Raw genomic sequence first — 18,662 nt, forward strand, 5'->3', positions numbered from 1 at the left:
GAATCTCCGAGTGTATCTAAGTGACCATATTTCTTTGACAGACACCCCATTTCAATTCTGTATCTCCCAATGTATCTCTGAAAGTCTCTCCAGATCTCTCTCTCTCTCTCTTTGTTATCACTGAGTCTCAGCATCTTCCTTGTCTCTGAGTGGCTCCCTGAGTCTCTCCCCTGATAAAGCCCACCAGGAATATACTAGAAGTCTGGCAAAGTTGGGTTTTATTGATTTGCTGTAGCTAAGGGTAGAGGACTGCAGAGGGAGTACTGGCTGTTTCCCCAAACAGAGGGAGAGTCACAGTCTTCCCTTGGTATCCACAGGGGGTTAGTTCCGGGACCCCCATGGATACCAAAATTGGCAAATGTGCAAGTCCCTTATATCGAATGGTGTGGCACAGTTGGCCTTCTGTATCTGTGACAAAGTGACTTAGATCCTCCAGACAAGAGTGGGATGCCCTACTCTCACTACTGATATGATTCCAAAGAGTAAGCTTTCAGACAGCCCATGACTAGACATTGTCTCAACTCTAGGTCCTTGGTGTAAATGAACAAAAGCCATTTTTAGAGGTTCACATTCCAAGAGAAGCCAAATGATCCCCAACCTGATTTTACAAGATATCGTGGAAAATTATTTTTTTTAATGATTTCTTCCTGGGAAGATATAAACATTCCTGGTAAAATACTTAAGTGATTTTTAAATAAAGTTTAATGGGATAATCTCTTGTTCTGGGACCAGGCACTCAACCAACAGCCCCTCAAGACACTAATGACATTGAACCAAACGTTTTTTTCTTTGTAACAATGAAGGTCCAACCACCTGCTTTTCCTATAAAATGGCCCTGGGGCTATGAGTGTATTGGGGTCTCTTGTTGGGTTTCTCCTTCTCCAGGGAGAGAAGTCTGTGCTTCTCCCAGTGTGTCTCCCTCGCCCTTTGAGTGTCTCCCTGTTCTTTGTTTCTCTGGTTTTTTAAAAAATTAATTTTTATTTTATATTGGAGTATAGTTGATTTACAATGTGGTGTTAGTTTCAGGTGCACAGCAAAGGGATTCAGTTATACATATGCACACATCCATTCTTTTTCAGATTCTTCTCCCATATAGGTTTTTACAAAATATTGAGTAGAGTTCCCTGTGCTATGCAGTAGGACCTTGTTGTTTATCTATTTGATATATAGCAGTGTGCGTATGTTAACCCCAAACTCCTAATTCATCCCACCCCACCCCCACCTTTCCCCTTTGGTAACCATGAATTTGTTTTTGAAGTCTGTTTCTGTTTTGTAAATAAGTTCATCTGTATCATTTTTAAGAGTCCACATATAAGTGATGTCATATGATATTTGTCTTTCTCTGTCTGACTTCCTTCGCTTAGTATGATAATCTCTAGGTCCATCCATGTCGCTGCAAATGGCATTATTTCATTCTTTTTTATGGCTGAGTAATATTCCATTGTATATATATATATCACATCTTCTTTATCCGTTCCTCCATCGATGAACATTTAGGTTGCTTCCGTGTCCTGGCTACTGTAAAGAGTGCTGCTGTGAACATTGGGGTGCATGTATCTTTTCAAATTATAGTTTTGTCCAGATATATGCCCAGGAGTGGGATTGCTGGATCATATGGTAGCTCTAGGTTTAGTTTTTTAAGGAACCTCCATGCTGTTCTCCATAGTGGCTGTACCAGTTTACATTCCCACCAGCCTTTAGGAGGGTTCCCTTTTCTCCACACTCTCTCCAGCATCGTTTGTAGACTTTTGGACGATGGCCATTCTGACTGGTGTGAGGTGATTGTTCCTTGTTCCTCTGAGTCTTCCTGTCTTCTCCGTCTCTAAAGTCTCCCCATCGGTCCTCAGCCTGGTTCTGCTCCGCTCCGCTCCGCCCCGCCCCGCCCCGCCCTCGGCCCCAGGCACTTGTGGCCCCTTTAAGGCGGGCCCCGCCCATGCCCCCGCCCCGCCCCGCCCCGCCCCGCCCCTCCGGGGTTCAACCTTGGGTGCGTTCGGCTTCCGCTGGCACCGCTCCGTCTCCTGCCTCGGGCGCGATGGCGGGGTCTGCACTGAGGGTCGCTGGGCGGCAGCTCAGTCAATACAGCGAGTCTGGAGCCCCCATCCTCCTACGGCAGGTTCGCAGTGGCTGGACCGGGGAGCGAGATTACTGGATCCTGGGTGGCGGCAGGGGCGGAAATCCCGGGTCCTTTAAATCCGGAGAGATACCCGGGCCCTGACGCCTGGGTCTTTGCGGAAAGGGGTGTAGGGCTAGACTCTTGCGTCCTTTAAAGGGGAGTGATCTGGGTTCCAGATCTGGGACCCCGATCTGGGCTTCGGGCTGGACTCTTGCTTCCATTACGGAAGAGGATGACGGGGACCCAGGTTTGGGGATGGATGAAAGTTGGGACTCATTGGTTCCGACGGAGTAAGGTGCTGGGGTCCCAGACTCCTGACTCCGGGCAGGGGGATTCCTGTAATGGCTGCTAACTTGAAGGCGCTGTCACGTGGAACCTCTTAAGCCTCAGCATCCTGAACTGATAGAATTAAACAAATACCGCTTTCTTTGAAACCTTCAGCCTTTAAGAACCAGTCACCTCAAGATCTCAACATCATGATCTTAGTTTCAACACAATTGTTCCCAGTCCTCTTTTCATTGCTTTTGGTGCTGCCTGTTGTTGAAGCAGTAGAAGCCAGAGATGCAATCGCTCTCGTTCTCAGTATTACAGGCATTTATGCTTGTTTGGGGGTATATGCACGAAGGAGAAATGGACAGATGTGACTTTGAAGGACCTCCTGAATCAAACCTTGCCCTGAAAACCTTTGTGCTGTTGAGGTTCAGAACTGAGTTTTGGTGTCTGAAAGTTCCCAAGAAACAGTAAATAGGGTAGTTTCATAGTCTTGGTTTCCCTATAAATAGGAACAAATTGATATACTATATTAAATGGAAAACAAAACGTTTTCTTCACAACAAATAATGCACTGAAAAATGCCATCTGTAATTTGCATTTGCTAGTTAGAAAGAAGGTCAAAGAAGTGAGAAGGCTGAACTTTGCAAAAGTTATATTTCATAGTTTAAGAATTCTCAATAGGAAGAAGAAAACTCTTGCCCAGAATCCTAGGAAACTGCCACTGTTTAGTTATAATCACTGCCTCCTGCATCACTGAGGAGTCTTTTCTCCATATTTTTAATGGATTTTTGTTTCGTTATCTCCCAAGTTAATATTGTACCTAGATATTAAATACAGTTGGTCAAAAATTAAAATTTATCTCTTGGTGGGGGAAAAAGTTTAGAAAATGTATTCGTTGTACCTAACGTTGAAATGGAGAAAAGATTTAATGTAAAAAAATACTTTATAGTGACATTGAAATGGAGAAGAGATTTAATGTTTAACGAAAACAAAAAAATTTTTATATTAACGGGTAACATCTCCATGGTGAGAAGTACTATATTAAATATAAACCCATTAAGTAAAAAAAAAGGGGGGGGACAGGGGCTTCTGCTTCTGGATCTTAGGAAGAGAATGGAGTTGAGGCCTGGACTCCTGGGTCCACAGTAAGGGGGGGTCTGAATCTGTGCTCTCACTTGTCCCCACCCCCTTTCCAGATGTTTGAGCCCAAGAGCTGCACCTACACTTACCTCCTGGGTGACAGAGAGTCCAGAGAGGCCGTTCTGATCGACCCGGTTCTGGAGACAGCGCATCGGGATGCCCAGTTGGTCAAGGAACTGGGGCTACAGCTGCTGTATGCTGGTCCGTTTGGGGGCCGGGCTCCTGGGCCTGAGGGCGCGGGACTGTAGCGTGGAGTGGGAAGCTAGGACCGGGACTCCTGGGTCTGAGGGAGGAGGGGGCTGGGGGCTGGGAATCCTGCGTCCTCTCTGTGCCCTCCTGGACCTGGCTCTCCTCTCTCTCCCAGTGAATACCCACTGCCATGCGGACCACATTACCGGCTCCGGGCTGCTCCGGTCCCTACTCCCCGGCTGCCAGTCTGTCATCTCCCGCCTTAGTGGGGCCCAGGCTGACATGCACATCGAAGATGGAGACCCCATCCGCTTCGGGCGCTTCGTGAGTTGGATGCTGGGTCCCCGAGAGGGTGGTGGCCTGGAGTTTTTGGACTAAAGGGAAGAGGGGCTTGGGGGCCTGGACTCCTGATCCCTGAGTTTCTGTCTCAGGGAGAAGGGTGCCATAAACCCAGGTGAAAAACTGAGCCAAGAGGCTCTGGGCAGATGTGTCTCTGGCCCATCCCTTTAAGTCAACAACATCTATGGCGTTTCCTATAACCTTGGGGCAACTCCTTTGGCCTGGAGTCTCATAAAATTTGACTGGGAGCTGGAATTACAAGGTCATGGCTGAGGGAGAGACCCAGCCCTCTCTTCCCAGAGCCACCGTTGGAGGAAGGCGCATGCAGTTGCCCAGAGCCGGGACTAGGGTGAGGCAAGAGAGGAATCCAGGGCGCAACATTTAAGGGGGCGCTCATTCTCAGGGTGGTGCAAAGGCAGGGCTGGCACCTTCTAGTGGGCGCCTCCTTAAATGTTGCTCCCTATAGGAGCCTGCTTGCCTCACCCTAACCCCAGCCCTGCTATTGCCTCACACAGGAATGGTCTGAAGGTTCCTACCTCCTCTCCTTTCTTTGCCCCAAGCAGAACCAGCAGGTTTCTGGCCAGAAGTCCAACCCAGGGTAATACGATGGGTGAGGAGGGTGCTAGGGTTGCCCTCAGAGGGAGGGGAAACAGCTGGCAGGACGTTTTCCTGATCAAAGTTGCTAAAGACTTAGAGAGTTTGGCTGGCTTTGGGGACAGAATGTCACTTGGACTTGACCTCCAAGTTAGAGGGTTTTGCTAAATGAGGCCAGTTAAACTGAGTCAGATGGTTTGGGGAAATAAAGGCTGTGGGTGGGATCAGAGGATTTAGCTCCACTGGGTACAGCCTCTTTATTTCAAGCCTTTTTCTGGAAGCAGATAAAAAAGAAAATGCATTGTACATTTAGGTACACTGTACATAATAAGCAGGTGCTAACAAGCATTTCTTGGGTTGAGAAGCCTTAGAGGTGTTAGAAATGGTTGGAGTTTTGTGTCAAGAAGAGCCCTTTGTTAAACTGGATGAGTGATGTTGATTCACTGGAAGAGTGAATCAACATGGAAGGGCTTAGCTGTGGAAGATTTAGCTTTAGTGCTTGGGTTATTTATTTATTTATTTTTGGCTGCCTTGGGTCGTTGGGTCTTCCTTGCTGCACGTGGGCTTTCTCTTGTTGCGTCGAGCGGGGGCTTCTCTTGTCGCGGAGCACAGGCTCTAGGTGCGTGGGCTTCAGTAGTTGCAGCACGTGGGTACGTGGGCTACTAACCACTAACCTACTTTCTGTCTCTATAGATCTGTCTATTCTGTACATTGCATAGAAATATGGTATCATACTATACGTGGTCTTTGTGACTGGCTTTTTTTTTTTTTTTTTCGGCGGTACGCGGGCCTCTCACTGTTGTGGCCTCTCCCGTTGCGGAGCACAGGCTCCAGACGCGCAGGCTCAGCGGCCATGGCTCACGGGCCCAGCCGCTCCGCAGCACGTGGGATCCTCCCGGACCGGGGCACGAACCCGCGTCCCCTGCATCGGCAGGCGGACTCTCAACCACTGCGCCACCAGGGAAGCCCTTTGTGACTGGCTTTTGCCACTGACCGTAATGTTTTCAAAGTTCATCCATGTTGTAACATGTATCAGTGTTTCATTTCTTTTTATTGCTGAATAATATTCCGTTGTATGGATAATCACATTTTATTTATTCATTCATCGCTGGATGGACATTTGAATTGCTTCCACTTTTGGCTCTTATGAATTATGCCACTATGAATATTCACGTGCAAGTTTTTGTGTGGATGTATGTTTTCATCTCTCTTGGGTATATACTTAGGATGGAATTACTGGATCATATGATAACTCTGTTTAACAATTTGAGGAACTGCCAAACTGCTATCAAAAACTGTTATCCGGGGCTTCCCTGGTGGCGCAGTGGTTGAGAGTCCGCCTGCCGATGCAGGGGACGCGGGTTCGTGCCCCGGTCCGGGAAGATCCCACATGCCGCAGAGCGGCTGTGCCCGTGAGCCACGGCCGCTGAGCCTGCGCGTCCAGAGCCTGCGCTCCGCAATGGGAGAGGCCACAACAGTGAGAGGCCCGTGTACCGCAAAAAAAACAAAAAAAAACTGTTATCCAAAGTGGCTATACCATTTTATGTTCCCATAACCAGTTGTGTGAGGGTTCCAGTCCCTCTACATCCTTGTTACCACTTGTTATTATCTGTCTTTATGATTGTTCAGCATTTTGTTTGGTTTTCATCCGAGTTCTTTATAAACATTTGGAGATGGGCACTTTTTTTCCCCTCTCATTTTCCTCCTCCCACTTAAAAATTTTGAATTGTAACATGCATATTATACAGTAAAAGGGGCATGTATTACACATGTACAGCTTGGTAATTTTTTTTTTTTTTTTTTTTTGGTGGTACGCAGGCCTCTCACCGTTGTGGCCTCTCCCGTTGCGGAGCACAGGCTCCGGACGCGCAGGCTCAGCGGCTGTGGCTCACGGGCCCAGCCGCTCCGCGGCATGCGGGATCCTCCCGGACCGGGGCACGAACCCGTGTCCCCTTCATCGGCAGGCGGACTCTCAACCACTGCGCCACCAGGGAAGCTCTCCAGCTTGGTAAATTTTAACATATGTCTAGACTTGAGTATCCACCACCCAGATCGAGATCCAGAACATGCCCATCGCCCCAGAACTCCTCCTTGTCCCTCTTCCTGGCCATTGACAGCCCCACCAAGAGACCGTTCTTCTGACTTACTTAATCATAGATTAGTTCTGCCTGTTCTGGACCTTATAAACAGAAACCAGTGTGTACTCTTATGTCTGCTTCTTTCACTCTACCTACTATTGTATATAATTGTAGTTCTTTCCTTTTTTGCTGTATAGCAGTGGTTGGCCAACTTTTTCTGTAAAGGACCAGATGGTAAATATTTTCAGTTTTGCAGGCCATATGGTCCCTGTTGTAACTACTTAATTTTCCTGTTGGTGTGAAAGCATCTACAGACAATGAATGCATGAATAAGCATGGCTGGGCTCCAGTAAAACTTTATTTATGGCCACTGAAAATTTAATTTCAATAATTTTCATGTGGCATGAAATGTCATTCTTATAAAAGCAGATGGCAGGCCAAATTTGGTGCACCGACCATAGTTTGCCAACCCCTGACGTAGAGCATTTCACTGTGTGAATTGATGACAATTATATCCATTCTCCTTTTGATGGTTGATTCTAGTCTGGGGCTATTATGAATAATGCTGCTCTGAAGATTCTTGTACAAATCTCTTGGTGGACATTACCCTCAATTCCAGGAGTGGGCTTGCCGAGTCTTAGAACTGACACATATTTAACTTTAGCAGAAACTGCCACACAGCTTTTTTTTTTTTAATATACAAATTTATTGATTTTATTTATTTATTTTTGGCTGTGTTGGGTCTTCGTTGCTGGGCGCGGGCTTTCTCTAGTTGCGGCGAGCGGGGGCTACTCTCCATTGCGGTGCACAGGCTTCTCATTGCAGTGGCTTCTCTTGTTGCGGAGCACGGGCTCTAGGCACGCGGGCTTCAGTAGTTGTGGCATGTGGGCTCCGTAGTTGTGGCTCGCGGGCTCTAGAGCACAGGCTCAGTAGTTGTGGCGCACGGGCTTAGTTGCTCCACGGCATGTGGGATCTTCCTGGACCAGGGCTCGAACCCGTGTCCCCTGCACTGGCAGGCGGATTCTTAACCACTGTACCACCAAGGAAGCCCCAAACAGCTTTTTGAACTGGTTTTACATTTTATATTCACAGTGAGCCAAGTTTGTATGGTTTCACTGTAGAATGGATTTACTGTTTTAATAAGCAACGATTGAGATTTGAGCATTCTAGCTCCCAAGAGGGTTGGCGGATTCCGAAAGTTAGTGTTGCCTGTTAAATACAGCGATATAGAGGGGGTGCTGCTCCCCAGGATTCCTTAACCCTCTTAAACATTATGGAGGGCCCTGAAAAGCTTTTGTTTACCTGGGTTCTATCAAGCAATATTTACTGTATTAGTTACATGTCAATTATATCTCAATTTTAAAAAGAAATGGGAAATTCCCTGGTGATCCAGTGGTTAGGACTCTGTGCTTTCACTGTGGAGGGCCTGGGTTCAATCCCTGGTCAGGGAACTAAGATCCCACAAGCTGCGCGGTGAGGCTAAAAAAAAAGAAATAAAAAATAAGTATTTAGATACGCAAAATATATTTACTGTATCACAAGTTGAAACGGAGACTTTTTTTTTATTAATTTATTTTTTTACATCTTTATTGGAGTATAATTGCTTTACAATGGTGTGTTAGTTTCTGCTTTATAACAAAGTGAATCAGTTATACATATACATATGTTCCCATATCTCATCCCTCTTGCGTCTCCCTCCCCCCCCCACTCCCTATCCCACCCCTCCAGGCGGTCACAAAGCACCGAGCTGATCTCCCTGTGCTATGCGGCTGCTTCCCACTAGCTATCTATCTACCTTACGTTTGGTAGTGTATATATGTCCATGCCTCTCTCTCGCTTTGTCACAGCTTACCCTTCGCCCTCCCCATATCCCCAAGTCCATTCTCTAGTAGGTCTGTGTCTTTATTCCTGTGAGACTTTTTTTAAAACACAAGAGTACACAAGCACACATTCCATCAGCTGTCAGAGCGATGACATCATCACGAGTCATGGAGCTTCTGGGAAAACTGCACTGAACTCTCAGGGGAGAATGAGAGTGAGAAAGGGCAAAAGACCTCTTCACACTATTATGAAAATTGTTTCGATCTTGCAGACCCTCAGGGTTCCCTCGACTACACCACTTGGAGAACCATTCTTTTTACAAGATCTTTGTCACATCTAACGACATAGACAATAATTCTTAAATAGTTCTGAAATCCAGCCCATGTTCAAATTTCTCCAAGTGCTTAGGAATCATTTTTACAGCTGCTTATATGAACCAGGACCCGATGGAGGTTCACACATGGCATTTGGCTGTTAGGTCTATTTAGTCTCTTTTAATCTAGAACAGTTTCATACCCTTTCTGCCCCATGACATTGACTTTTGAAGCTCCCAGCCTGTTGTCTTGCAGAATATCCCACTTTCTGGATGTGTCTGCTTGTTTCCTCCTGGTGTTACTTAACTTGTTCTTTGAAAACTTCTCTTTGCTGTTCACTGAAGTAGATTGCAGATATATCTGTATTGGATGATAATAATAATAAATAACTTAATAATAGTTAACAAATACTGAGTGTTTTGTTTCTCACTTAGCATTGTGAGAAAGTGCATTTTCTCAGCATGTATCTCACACAGTTTTCAGAATCAAATATCATTTCCTGGGAGCAGGGAGAGGTGGGACCCGTGGCTAGTGTTGGGGTGTGTGCCCCGTTTATGGAGGACACCCACTAGGGAATGTAGTCTGTCTACTGTAAAGGCTTTTTTTTTTTTTTTTTAATTAGAAGCTGCAAATATACATTTTTGAAAACTCTTCCAAATGTTAAGGGGTAACAAATTCAGACTTTACATAACTACTGAGCAGTCCAAACAAAACATTGCTATGGCTGAACCTGGTTCTTGAGCCTCCACTGTGTCTTTTCTGACAGATAGATCTAATTTTAAAACATTATTATTTTTATAATATAGCAATTATTGTGTTGAACCTGGGCCTATGGCAGTGAGAGCTTGGAGTCCTAACCACTGGACCGCCAGGGAATTCCCTGGGCATTTTTAAAATGCTTTACATACATGAAATAATTTAATCTTTATAATAGCCCTATGAAGTGGTGACAGTTATTATGCCCATTTTACAAATGAACAGAGAAGCCCAGAGAGGTGAAGTAACTTGCCCAAGGTCACACAGCTAGTAATAGCAGAGCCAAAATTAGAACCCATGTCACCCGGCTCCAGAGACTGCTCCTAACCACTAATCCATGTGCCCTCACCAAGAGAGAAATATTTTACCTCTGGATTCAGCACTGAAACCTCAGCTTCATGAAATACCACTTACCCTTCCTGTGTACCGGGCACACTGAGATTTCCCACTTTATCCCACTCCTCCCCACTCCACTCTTTATGTCTAGCCCACTTTTTTTTTTTTGCTCATGGTTACGTCCGTGAGAGTCATCCATATTGTCGCATATAGTTATAGTTTGTTCATTCTCATCCTGTGCCTCAGTTTCCTCATCTGTAGAACGGGGACAGGAGTGGTACTTACCTCATAAGGATGTGTGTGGCCTGAATGAGTTCCGTCATGTAAAGTGCTTAGAAGAGAGCCTGGTACAGGAAAAAGGGTAATGAGTGCCAGGCTTCTAAAGAGTAGGTAGATCGGACTGATGGGAGAAGAGGAAATTGCAGGGGCAAAGAGGTGTGGAGAAGTGTGCTATTTTCTGGAAATGACTCTGGGGTTCAGAGTAGCTGGGGAAAGAAGGATGTTATAGGACATGGGGCTGGAAAAGTGAGCAGGTACCAGAGCAGGGGCTGAGGAGCTGGAACTCTGCCCTGGGGGCAGTGGAAGCTGGGGAAGGGTTTTGAGCAGAGAGGGACAAAATTGGATCTGGGTGATAGAAAACCTCCCTCAGGGTCATGTAGGAGGTGGATTAGAGGCTGGTAGGCCAGGGAGGATGCTGTCAGTTGGCCCAAGCAGGAGAGGCCTGAGATGGGCAGGATTATGGGGGTTGATAGAGGGTAAATTCTAGATATTCTAGAGAAGGGAAAGATAAACAGGGAGGCTGATAATCAGCAAAGCCACTTGAGACACAGACTCAGTCACTAAGGGCCTAGGGGATCTTGATCTATGTGGCCAGCTGGATTGTGTTCAATTGATATTAAAATTTTGTTCAATTTATACACATAAGACAATTATATATACCATATACCATTGACTCTTGAACAAACTAGGAAGTTAGGGGCACTGACCCTCCCCACATTCAAAAATTGGGGTATATTGGGCTTCCCTGGTGGCGCAGTGGTTGAGAGTCCGCCTGCCGCTGCAGGGGACGGGGGTTCGTGCCCCAGTCCGGGAAGATCCCATATGCCGCAGAGCGGCTGGGCCTGTGAGCCATGGCCGCTGAGCCTGCGCGTCCGGAGCCTGTGCTCCGCAATGGGAGAGGCCACAACAGTGAGAGGCCCGCATACCACACACACACAAAAAATTGTGGTTTATCTTCCAGTTGGTCCTTCTATCTGCGGTTCCTCTGCATCCACAGATTCACCAAACCAGATCGTGTAGTACAGTAGTATTTACTACTGAAAAAAATCTGTCTATATGTCGACTTGCATAGTTCAAACCTGTGTTACTCAAAGGTCAACTGTATATACTCTAACTACTGGTTGTTTACAACTGACGTCCTTCTGATTGGCCAATACCCATGCCATAACTATGGTTAAATATTTTGAACATTACTCCTGAATATCCATCCCCCTTTTTAGTTCAAAAGACTCCCATGCTTTTTGTGTAAAAAAAAAAATTCAGAGAGTATGGAAACATACAAAATAAAAAGTGAAAGATCATCCCTCTACTACAAAAAGGTAATGTTAATTTTGGGGGCCAGGGGATGTGATTTTTCCCACAAGATTTTGCAAGATTTGTGATTTTGCTTTGCACTTGTTTTGCATTGCCCATATATTTCTATTGTAGATGAGCTAGGAAGCTGTTTGGCAGAAAGTAACGGAAAAACCCATACAGTGGCTTAAATAAATAGTTCATTTTTCTCCTATAACAGGAAATTTGGAAGAATGTAGCTATTCTCTTCGATTTGGCAGCACCATCATTTGTGGGATTCTCTTGGCTTTTTTTTCTTCATGGTTGCAAGATGGCTGCTGCAGCTCCAGCCATCACACCTTGTGTTCAGAGCCAGATGAAGTGGAAAGGGCAGGTGCCAGTCCCTTTTATCAGGAAGGGAAAAGCTTTCCCAGAAATCCTCAGGAGACTTATTGAGATCTCATTGGCCAGAGGACTGTGCCAGAGGCCACCCAAGCTGTCAGGGAGGCTGGGAAAGTGCTTGGCGGGGCACACTGATGCCCCAGACCAAATTGGAGATCTGTGAGTGGGGAAGGTTAGAATGGATATTGGGTGTCGAAACAGAGTCTGCACATGGTGTCCTTCAACAATTAGCAGATGACTGACCTGGACGAGGATGCTAATTGGTGGGAGGGGCCTCTATTAGGAGAGGAGGAGTGATATGTGAGTGGGAACTAATCTTTTAAGTGATTGTTAGATCATTGGGATAAAAATTTTTCTGACAGTTGCTTCCCTGAACTGAGCATGGGAATTTAGATAATCGGGGTTCCCTGGATGGTGTTTTTGTGTTCATGTGTCAGGGGTTCTTAACCGCAGAGTCTTTTTTTATATATATATAAATTTATTTATTATTTATTTATTTATGGCTCCATTGGGTCTTTGTTGCTGCTGCAGGGGGTTTTCTCTAGTTGCGGCCAGCGGGGGCTGCTCTTCGTTGTGGAGCGCGGACTTCTCACTGCGGTGGCTTCTCTTATTGTGGAGCACAGGCTCTAGACGTGGGCTTCAGTAGTTGTGGCACGCGGGCTCAGTAGTTGTGGCTTGCGGCCTCCAGAGCGCAGGCTCAGTAGTTGTGGCACACAGGCTTAGTTGCTCCATGGCATGTGGGAATTTTTCCAGACCAGGGCTTGAACCCGTGTCCCCTGCATTGGCAGGTGGATTCTTAACCTCTGCGCCACCAGGGAAACCCGACCACAGAGTCTTAGAAGTGACTTTGAGGAGTCAGAAAGTATGTGCATTTACGATGTTGCTAGACGCTGCTAAGCTGTCCTCTAAAATGGCTATACTGAGTTGTACTCACATCCCAGGGGATGAAAGGGTTTGCCTCAAGCACCCTAAGCAACTCTGACAACTGCCAATCTGTTAGGTGAAAAATAGGGCTTTTAGATATCTCCTTCCCTTCCTTTCTTTTAAGGAAGATCAAACATCTTATCAGATGTTTTTTGACTATTTGTTCCCTCTACCATGAATTGCCTGGTTTTTTCTTTTGCCCATTTTTCTTTGGGGGTTCTTATTGATACTTAGGGGCTGTTTATATATTATGACTATTCACACTTTTTAATACTCTCTTATACATATGTGCTAATGTTGTCTCTGAGTTTTTTCGTCTTGTCACTCTGATTTTTGTCTTTTTCTGTAATGAAGTTAAACTATGTGGTCACATCTGTTCCTGTTTTTCCTTGTGGCCTCTGAATTTCCTATCATGCTTAGAAAAACCATTTCTACCTCAAGATTTTATATATATAAATATATATGTATTTATAGATATATATATTCTTCTATATTTCCTTCTAGAATTTTTTGGGTTTTCTATGTTTAGATCTTTCGTTTATCGTGAATTTTGTGTTTTATTTTTTATTATAAAATGACGTTTTAAAAATACATAAATAAATAAAATGACACGTTTACTATAAAAAAAAGATAATACAGGAAAAGCCTAAAGAAAAAAATATTTTGAGTTAATGAGTAAATTTTTTTTTAAGAGATGACATTGTATAAGTTGCTTTGTAACCTGTTTTTTGCACTTACGGGATAGCAAATATCCTTTCCTGCCATTAAATGTTTGTGTATAGCATCATCGAATTTTATTTCATTGACAATTTGAAAGGACTGTTTAGTATTCCATATTTATACTAGTGTGCTTATCTTTTTCTTACTGATTTATACGATCTGTTTGTACATAAAGTACACTGACTACTAGGTGGTCTATTTGTGTTACAAATATATTTTGCCACCATGTTGATTCCCTTTAAGTTTTGTTTACGATGTTGTTGCCATTCAGAAACATCAAGTGTATTTAAATTCAAACCATTGATCTTTCCCTTAATGATTTATGACTTTTGGGATGGATGTTCTTCTCTAACCAGAGATCATGTATTTATTTGTATTTTTGTTGTTGTCACTGTTTTATGATTTTATTTTCTTGCTTTAAGTTTTTAATTTTGGGGGAGTTTACTCTGGAGTGAGGTTTAAGTCCGGGATCTAACTTCAGTATTTTTTTTATCAAAAAGAGGTTATCTAGATGTGACCCTGGGATGGGATGGGGTGGGGGGCTTCTGAGGCCAGTTTCACCATGAGAGTAAAGCCACAGCCTTATTGGTGACTCTTTGTACTCTCCTTCTCTTCCAGGCCTTAGAGACCCGGGCCAGCCCGGGCCACACCCCAGGCTGTGTCACCTTCGTCTTGGATGACCACAGCATGGCCTTCACTGGAGATACCCTGCTTATCCGAGGGTGTGGGCGGACAGACTTCCAGCAAGGTCACAGGCCCCTTTCCCCAGCCCGAGATCTTAGTATGGTTATGTGGGTGCCAGGGTTTTAAGTGTCAGCTGCAAGAATGAATGGATGGATGAATGTTAGACTTTTAGGGGGTCAGGATTAGATTCAAGGAGTTTAGTGCCGGAGTGGAGGAGAGTTGGGTTCAGAGGTTAGTGGTTGGGGGACAGTTAGAGTCAAGAGTGTGTGTTAGTTATCTATTGCTGTAAAGCAAATCACCCCAGAACTTAGTGGCTTAAAACAATGATTAACATCATCTCACACAGGTTTTGAGAGTTAGGACTCTGGGAGAAGCTTAACTGGATGGTTCTTGCTCAGGATCTTATGTGAGGTTGCAACCAAGCTGCTGGCCAGGGCTGACTGAAGGCTTGACTGGGGCTGGAGGATCCACTTCCAAGGTGGCTCACTGACGTGGCCAGTGAGCTCTTGCTGGTTGTTGGCAGGAGGCCTCAGTTCCTCACAATGCAGACTTCTCCATAGGGCTGCTTGAGTGTCTTCATGACATGGCAGCTGGATTGTCCCAGAGGGAACAATCAGAGAGACAGACAGACAGAAGACCTAATTTTTTTTTTTTTTAATGAGCTTGTCTCAGAAGTTAAACTCTGTTAGTTCTGCCATATCCTATTTATTAAATGCAAGTCACTTAGTCCAGACCACTAAGTCAAGGCAAGGGGAATTATGTGTCACATTTTCAAGAGAAGAGTTTAAAAGTGTTCATGGGCATATTTTTAACCCCCCATAAGGGGTTTAGCTGGTGCAGGGAGGGATGTGGAGTTTGATTCAGGGGTTTAGCTGCTGGGGGAAGTTAGATTTGGCAATTTAGCTGCTAGAAGGTTGCTAGATTCAGTGGTTTAATTGCTAGGAGGTGGTGTTACATTTGGGGTTTAGCTGCTGGGGGCAATTAGATTAAGGGGTTTCGCTGTGGGAAGGGTGTTTATTTTCACAATATCAGGGTATGAGATTTGAGTACGTGTGTGAATGTGAGGTGGACACTAGATTGGGAGGATTTAGCTGCCTTGCAGGAGGCCAGCAAGGCTGGACGAGAGAGAAGAGACAGAGCCACAGCGAGCTGAGCTGGCCATGGGGTAACCAGATCCCCAGGCTGCCTCTTTCTTCCTCTTTCCTTATCTCTCCATCTTGGTCTCTATCTTTTTCTCTCTGAGGCTCCTAATCTTCCATTTATCCATCCCCAACACAGTCATGAGATCGAAAGATTTAGGCTGAAAGGAAAGGTGGCAGAACGTTCCAGAGAGGTTTGTCCCTGTCCCAACTTAGGACTCAGAGCTTCTTGTCAGAACCATGGCTCTATCCTCCTCTTTGGCCTAATGTCTTCAGTTTCTTATCTTCCCATCCACTTTCCCTGCCCAGAATCCTTTCTTGGCATCCCCAGAGTGAGGGAATTTGGTGCTTCAGGGTCATATCCTAACCTTGTTTACAGTCATGCTGGATTCTCACCACTTCCCAATTCTTTGCATATGCTGTTCCACCTGCCTAGAATGCCCTTCCCTCTCCTTCTCTACCCAATCAAAGGACTACTGGCAGAAAATGAGGGAGACGGTTTAGCTACAGTGATTTTTATCCTCTCCTTTTCCTGAAGGGAAGGGATTTGGGAGTTCCTCTCATCCTGTTGCTCCACTGACCTCTGAGTTTTCCCTCCCCAGGCTGTGCTAAGACCTTGTATCACTCAGTTCATGAAAAGATCTTCACACTTCCAGGAGACTGTCTGATCTACCCTGCTCATGATTACCATGGTGAGGGCTTCCTGGAGGAGGTGTGGGATTTACATAACTTACTATTTGAGAGGGAGCACCAAACTGCTGTGGCTTGCAGACTACAATTCCCAGGAACTCCTCTGGCCAAAAAGATCAAGTGCTTAGGTGTACTGAGTGTGGATGTAGAAACTACAATGCCTAGAATCTAGAAGGCATAGCCTTTCCTGGGACTTCCTTATAGAACTTAGGGAAGTGTGGGAAACTACATTTCCCATAGTGCCCATTGAGGTGGGAAAGCAATCTGTTAGTCCTGAGCCAGAAAGGCACCCTGAGGCCTCCTGGGAAATGTAGTTCTGGGAGGCCCAAGGCACTGGACGGCTCAACATTCCTCCCCCTCTCTTGGCCACTAGGACTCACAGTATCCACTGTGGAGGAGGAGCGGACTCTAAACCCTCGGCTCACCCTCAGCTGTGAGGAGTTTGTCAAGGTCATGAGCAAACTGAACTTGCCCAAACCTCAGCAGATAGGTGAGCAGTTGCGGGGGAGGAGGGTGCTGAGGTCTGGATTCCTGGGTCTGAGGGAGAAGGTGCTGGGGATCTGGGCTCCTGGGTCTGAGGGATGGACGGGCCTCCGGGCCAGAACTCTAGTTTCCCAAAGAAGGACTATTAGGATTTCTGGGTCCCCAGTGGGGGCATAGAGAGAGCGGGAGGGTCTGCCTGGGCCCCTTGGTTTCACCCTTAGCTTCTTCCTTTCAGACTTTGCTGTTCCAGCTAACATGCGCTGTGGGATCCAGACACCCCCTTCCTGACTCTCAGGTGCTCATATCCAGTTAATAATGCACTAGGTGGGGTGAGGGGCGCAGTGCCATCACCAGAGCCTCTCTTATCTTCCCCTCCCTTACCAGACTCTCAAGCTTCTTAAATAAAAAAAATATATATATATTTTTTCCCTCTGAATCTGACTTCTGTTTTCTGGGGGACCCAATGGGTTTCTGGGCTGAGATGCCTGTGGTTAGTTGTGGTCCCTGGATAGGCCAGGGAGCAAGGCCGCGTAAAGGTCCTGGGAGCCTGGAAGGAGATTTTCTAACTTATAAGATAGAAGCAAACAGATATCTGGGGCAGGGTTCCTCAGCTCCTTGGATTAGAACAGTCTTAAGTTAAACTACTTGCCCCATGAGACCCAGAATAAGGTACTTCACTTCTCCAAGCCTCAGTTTCCTCATTTGTAAAATGGGAATAATAGTAATAATAATTGGGTGTTGTGATGATCCAATGAGTCCATATGTATGAAGTGCTTGGTACACTGCCTGCACAGCAGACTTCCTATCAGTGTTCACTATTACAGTTACTATCATTTGAAATGAGCTCTGAGGCACTTCCTGGCTTGAGCGACAGGATGCCTAATGGTAAAGACCATGGACTTTCGAGAGAACAAATATGGTGTTAACATTAACATGTGTAGACTTCGCGGACACTTGTCCCCCTCAGCCTCAGTTTCCTAACTATAAAATGGAGATAGTAATCCCTTTCTCTACTGTAGGCCGCTGTAAGGATGAAATAAATTAATGCGTGTAAAATGTTTATACTTTATACACATAGCTCCTGATATCCAGTGCTCCTTTCTCACATACCAGTTATTTTCCTGTTTTGGCCCAGAGAGGAAAGGGTCTGGCTGAGACCTTTAACCTCTGCCCTCCACCCATAGCAAAGTGGTGGTGGTGGGAACATACTTCCCCCTGTCTCTGGGCGGGTCTCTGACTCAGCTCAGGGCACCCCCCCCTCCCCTTGCCCAGCTCCCCAAACCGGTCGGGGCCCTTCTAAAGGGCTCATTAGAGGGGAGAGGCCCCTATCTCCATTCCTCTCTTCCTTTCAGGATTCCCAGGGTCTGGACATTATACATAGGTGACCAAGGCGCCTGGCCCTCCAGGGGGGAGGAATGGGGGCGCTGGAGGCAGAGTTGGGGGGTCGTCATGCTGGGCTTTCCGAGGGTGGGGCCGGGATGGCCGGATGCCGCGGCTGCGGGCGGGGCAAGCTGGTCGCTCCCTCCTCCCTCGAGAGCTGTTGGACCTGTTGTCCCCATCCACTTCCGGGCTGCTGGGAATGGGGACAGAGCAGCCTCTCTCTCCTCCCTCTTCCCCAGCCACCTGTCTAGTGGGCAGAAACTGCAGCGCCGGAGCGCAGAAGGGAGCGCGCCGAAGCCTGAGCCGGTGAGGGGGCCGGGGCTTGGGTGGTGGAGGGGGCTGGAGTTCTGGAATCCAGGAGGAGCCGAGGATTCAAGGCCCCTGGTTCGTCCAGAGGGAGACCAGGAGCCCCGACTCCTGGATCCCTCGGTGAGGCGGCAGGGGGCCCGCTCCCTTGCACAGTGGGGTCGGAGCTGAGATTACTGGGCTCCAGAGAGGACGCGGCGGAACCCGACTCCTGAGTCCGCGAAGGAGAAGGTGTTGGGGTCCCTCTAAAGTGGTCCAAGGGATTGTGCGGGGCTGCTGGGAGAGTACAAGACTCGACACCTGGATAGCAGGGAGAGGCCGGTAGGGGGCGGACTAGGACCCCGGACTCAAATTCTGGTCAAGCCTCCGGGGGAGTGACGCCCTAGGAGCCATCGAACCCCGCCCCTAGAAACTCCAGGCCGCGCCTCAG

At 46.5% G+C, this 18,662-nt stretch overlaps 2 protein-coding genes across 3 annotated transcripts; both read left to right on the top strand.

The window, feature by feature from the left end:
• The first annotated feature begins 1,989 nt into the window (after window positions 1-1,989).
• ETHE1 (ETHE1 persulfide dioxygenase) lies at window positions 1,990-16,978 on the top strand. 2 transcript variants are annotated; one of them, XM_065898821.1, is made up of 7 exons: window positions 1,990-2,113; window positions 3,583-3,727; window positions 3,891-4,039; window positions 14,169-14,298; window positions 15,976-16,065; window positions 16,437-16,553; window positions 16,782-16,978. In XM_065898821.1, the coding sequence occupies exons 1-7, from the start codon at window positions 2,033-2,035 to the stop codon at window positions 16,832-16,834; spliced, it is 765 nt and encodes a 254-aa protein (XP_065754893.1). In that variant the 5' UTR covers window positions 1,990-2,032; the 3' UTR covers window positions 16,835-16,978. The 2 variants fall into 2 exon arrangements, with proteins under 2 accessions (XP_065754893.1, XP_065754894.1); XM_065898822.1 differs by having other exon boundaries at window positions 2,033-2,113; window positions 3,583-3,724; window positions 3,921-4,039; window positions 16,782-16,834.
• LOC136140652 (small integral membrane protein 30-like) lies at window positions 2,590-2,757 on the top strand. Its single transcript, XM_065898824.1, has one exon. The coding sequence runs from the start codon at window positions 2,590-2,592 to the stop codon at window positions 2,755-2,757; it is 168 nt and encodes a 55-aa protein (XP_065754896.1).
• Window positions 16,979-18,662: the final 1,684 nt, after the last annotated feature.

The sequence above is a fragment of the Phocoena phocoena genome, chromosome 20 (assembly GCF_963924675.1).
Source record: "Phocoena phocoena chromosome 20, mPhoPho1.1, whole genome shotgun sequence".
NCBI classification, from domain to species: Eukaryota; Metazoa; Chordata; class Mammalia; order Artiodactyla; family Phocoenidae; genus Phocoena; species Phocoena phocoena.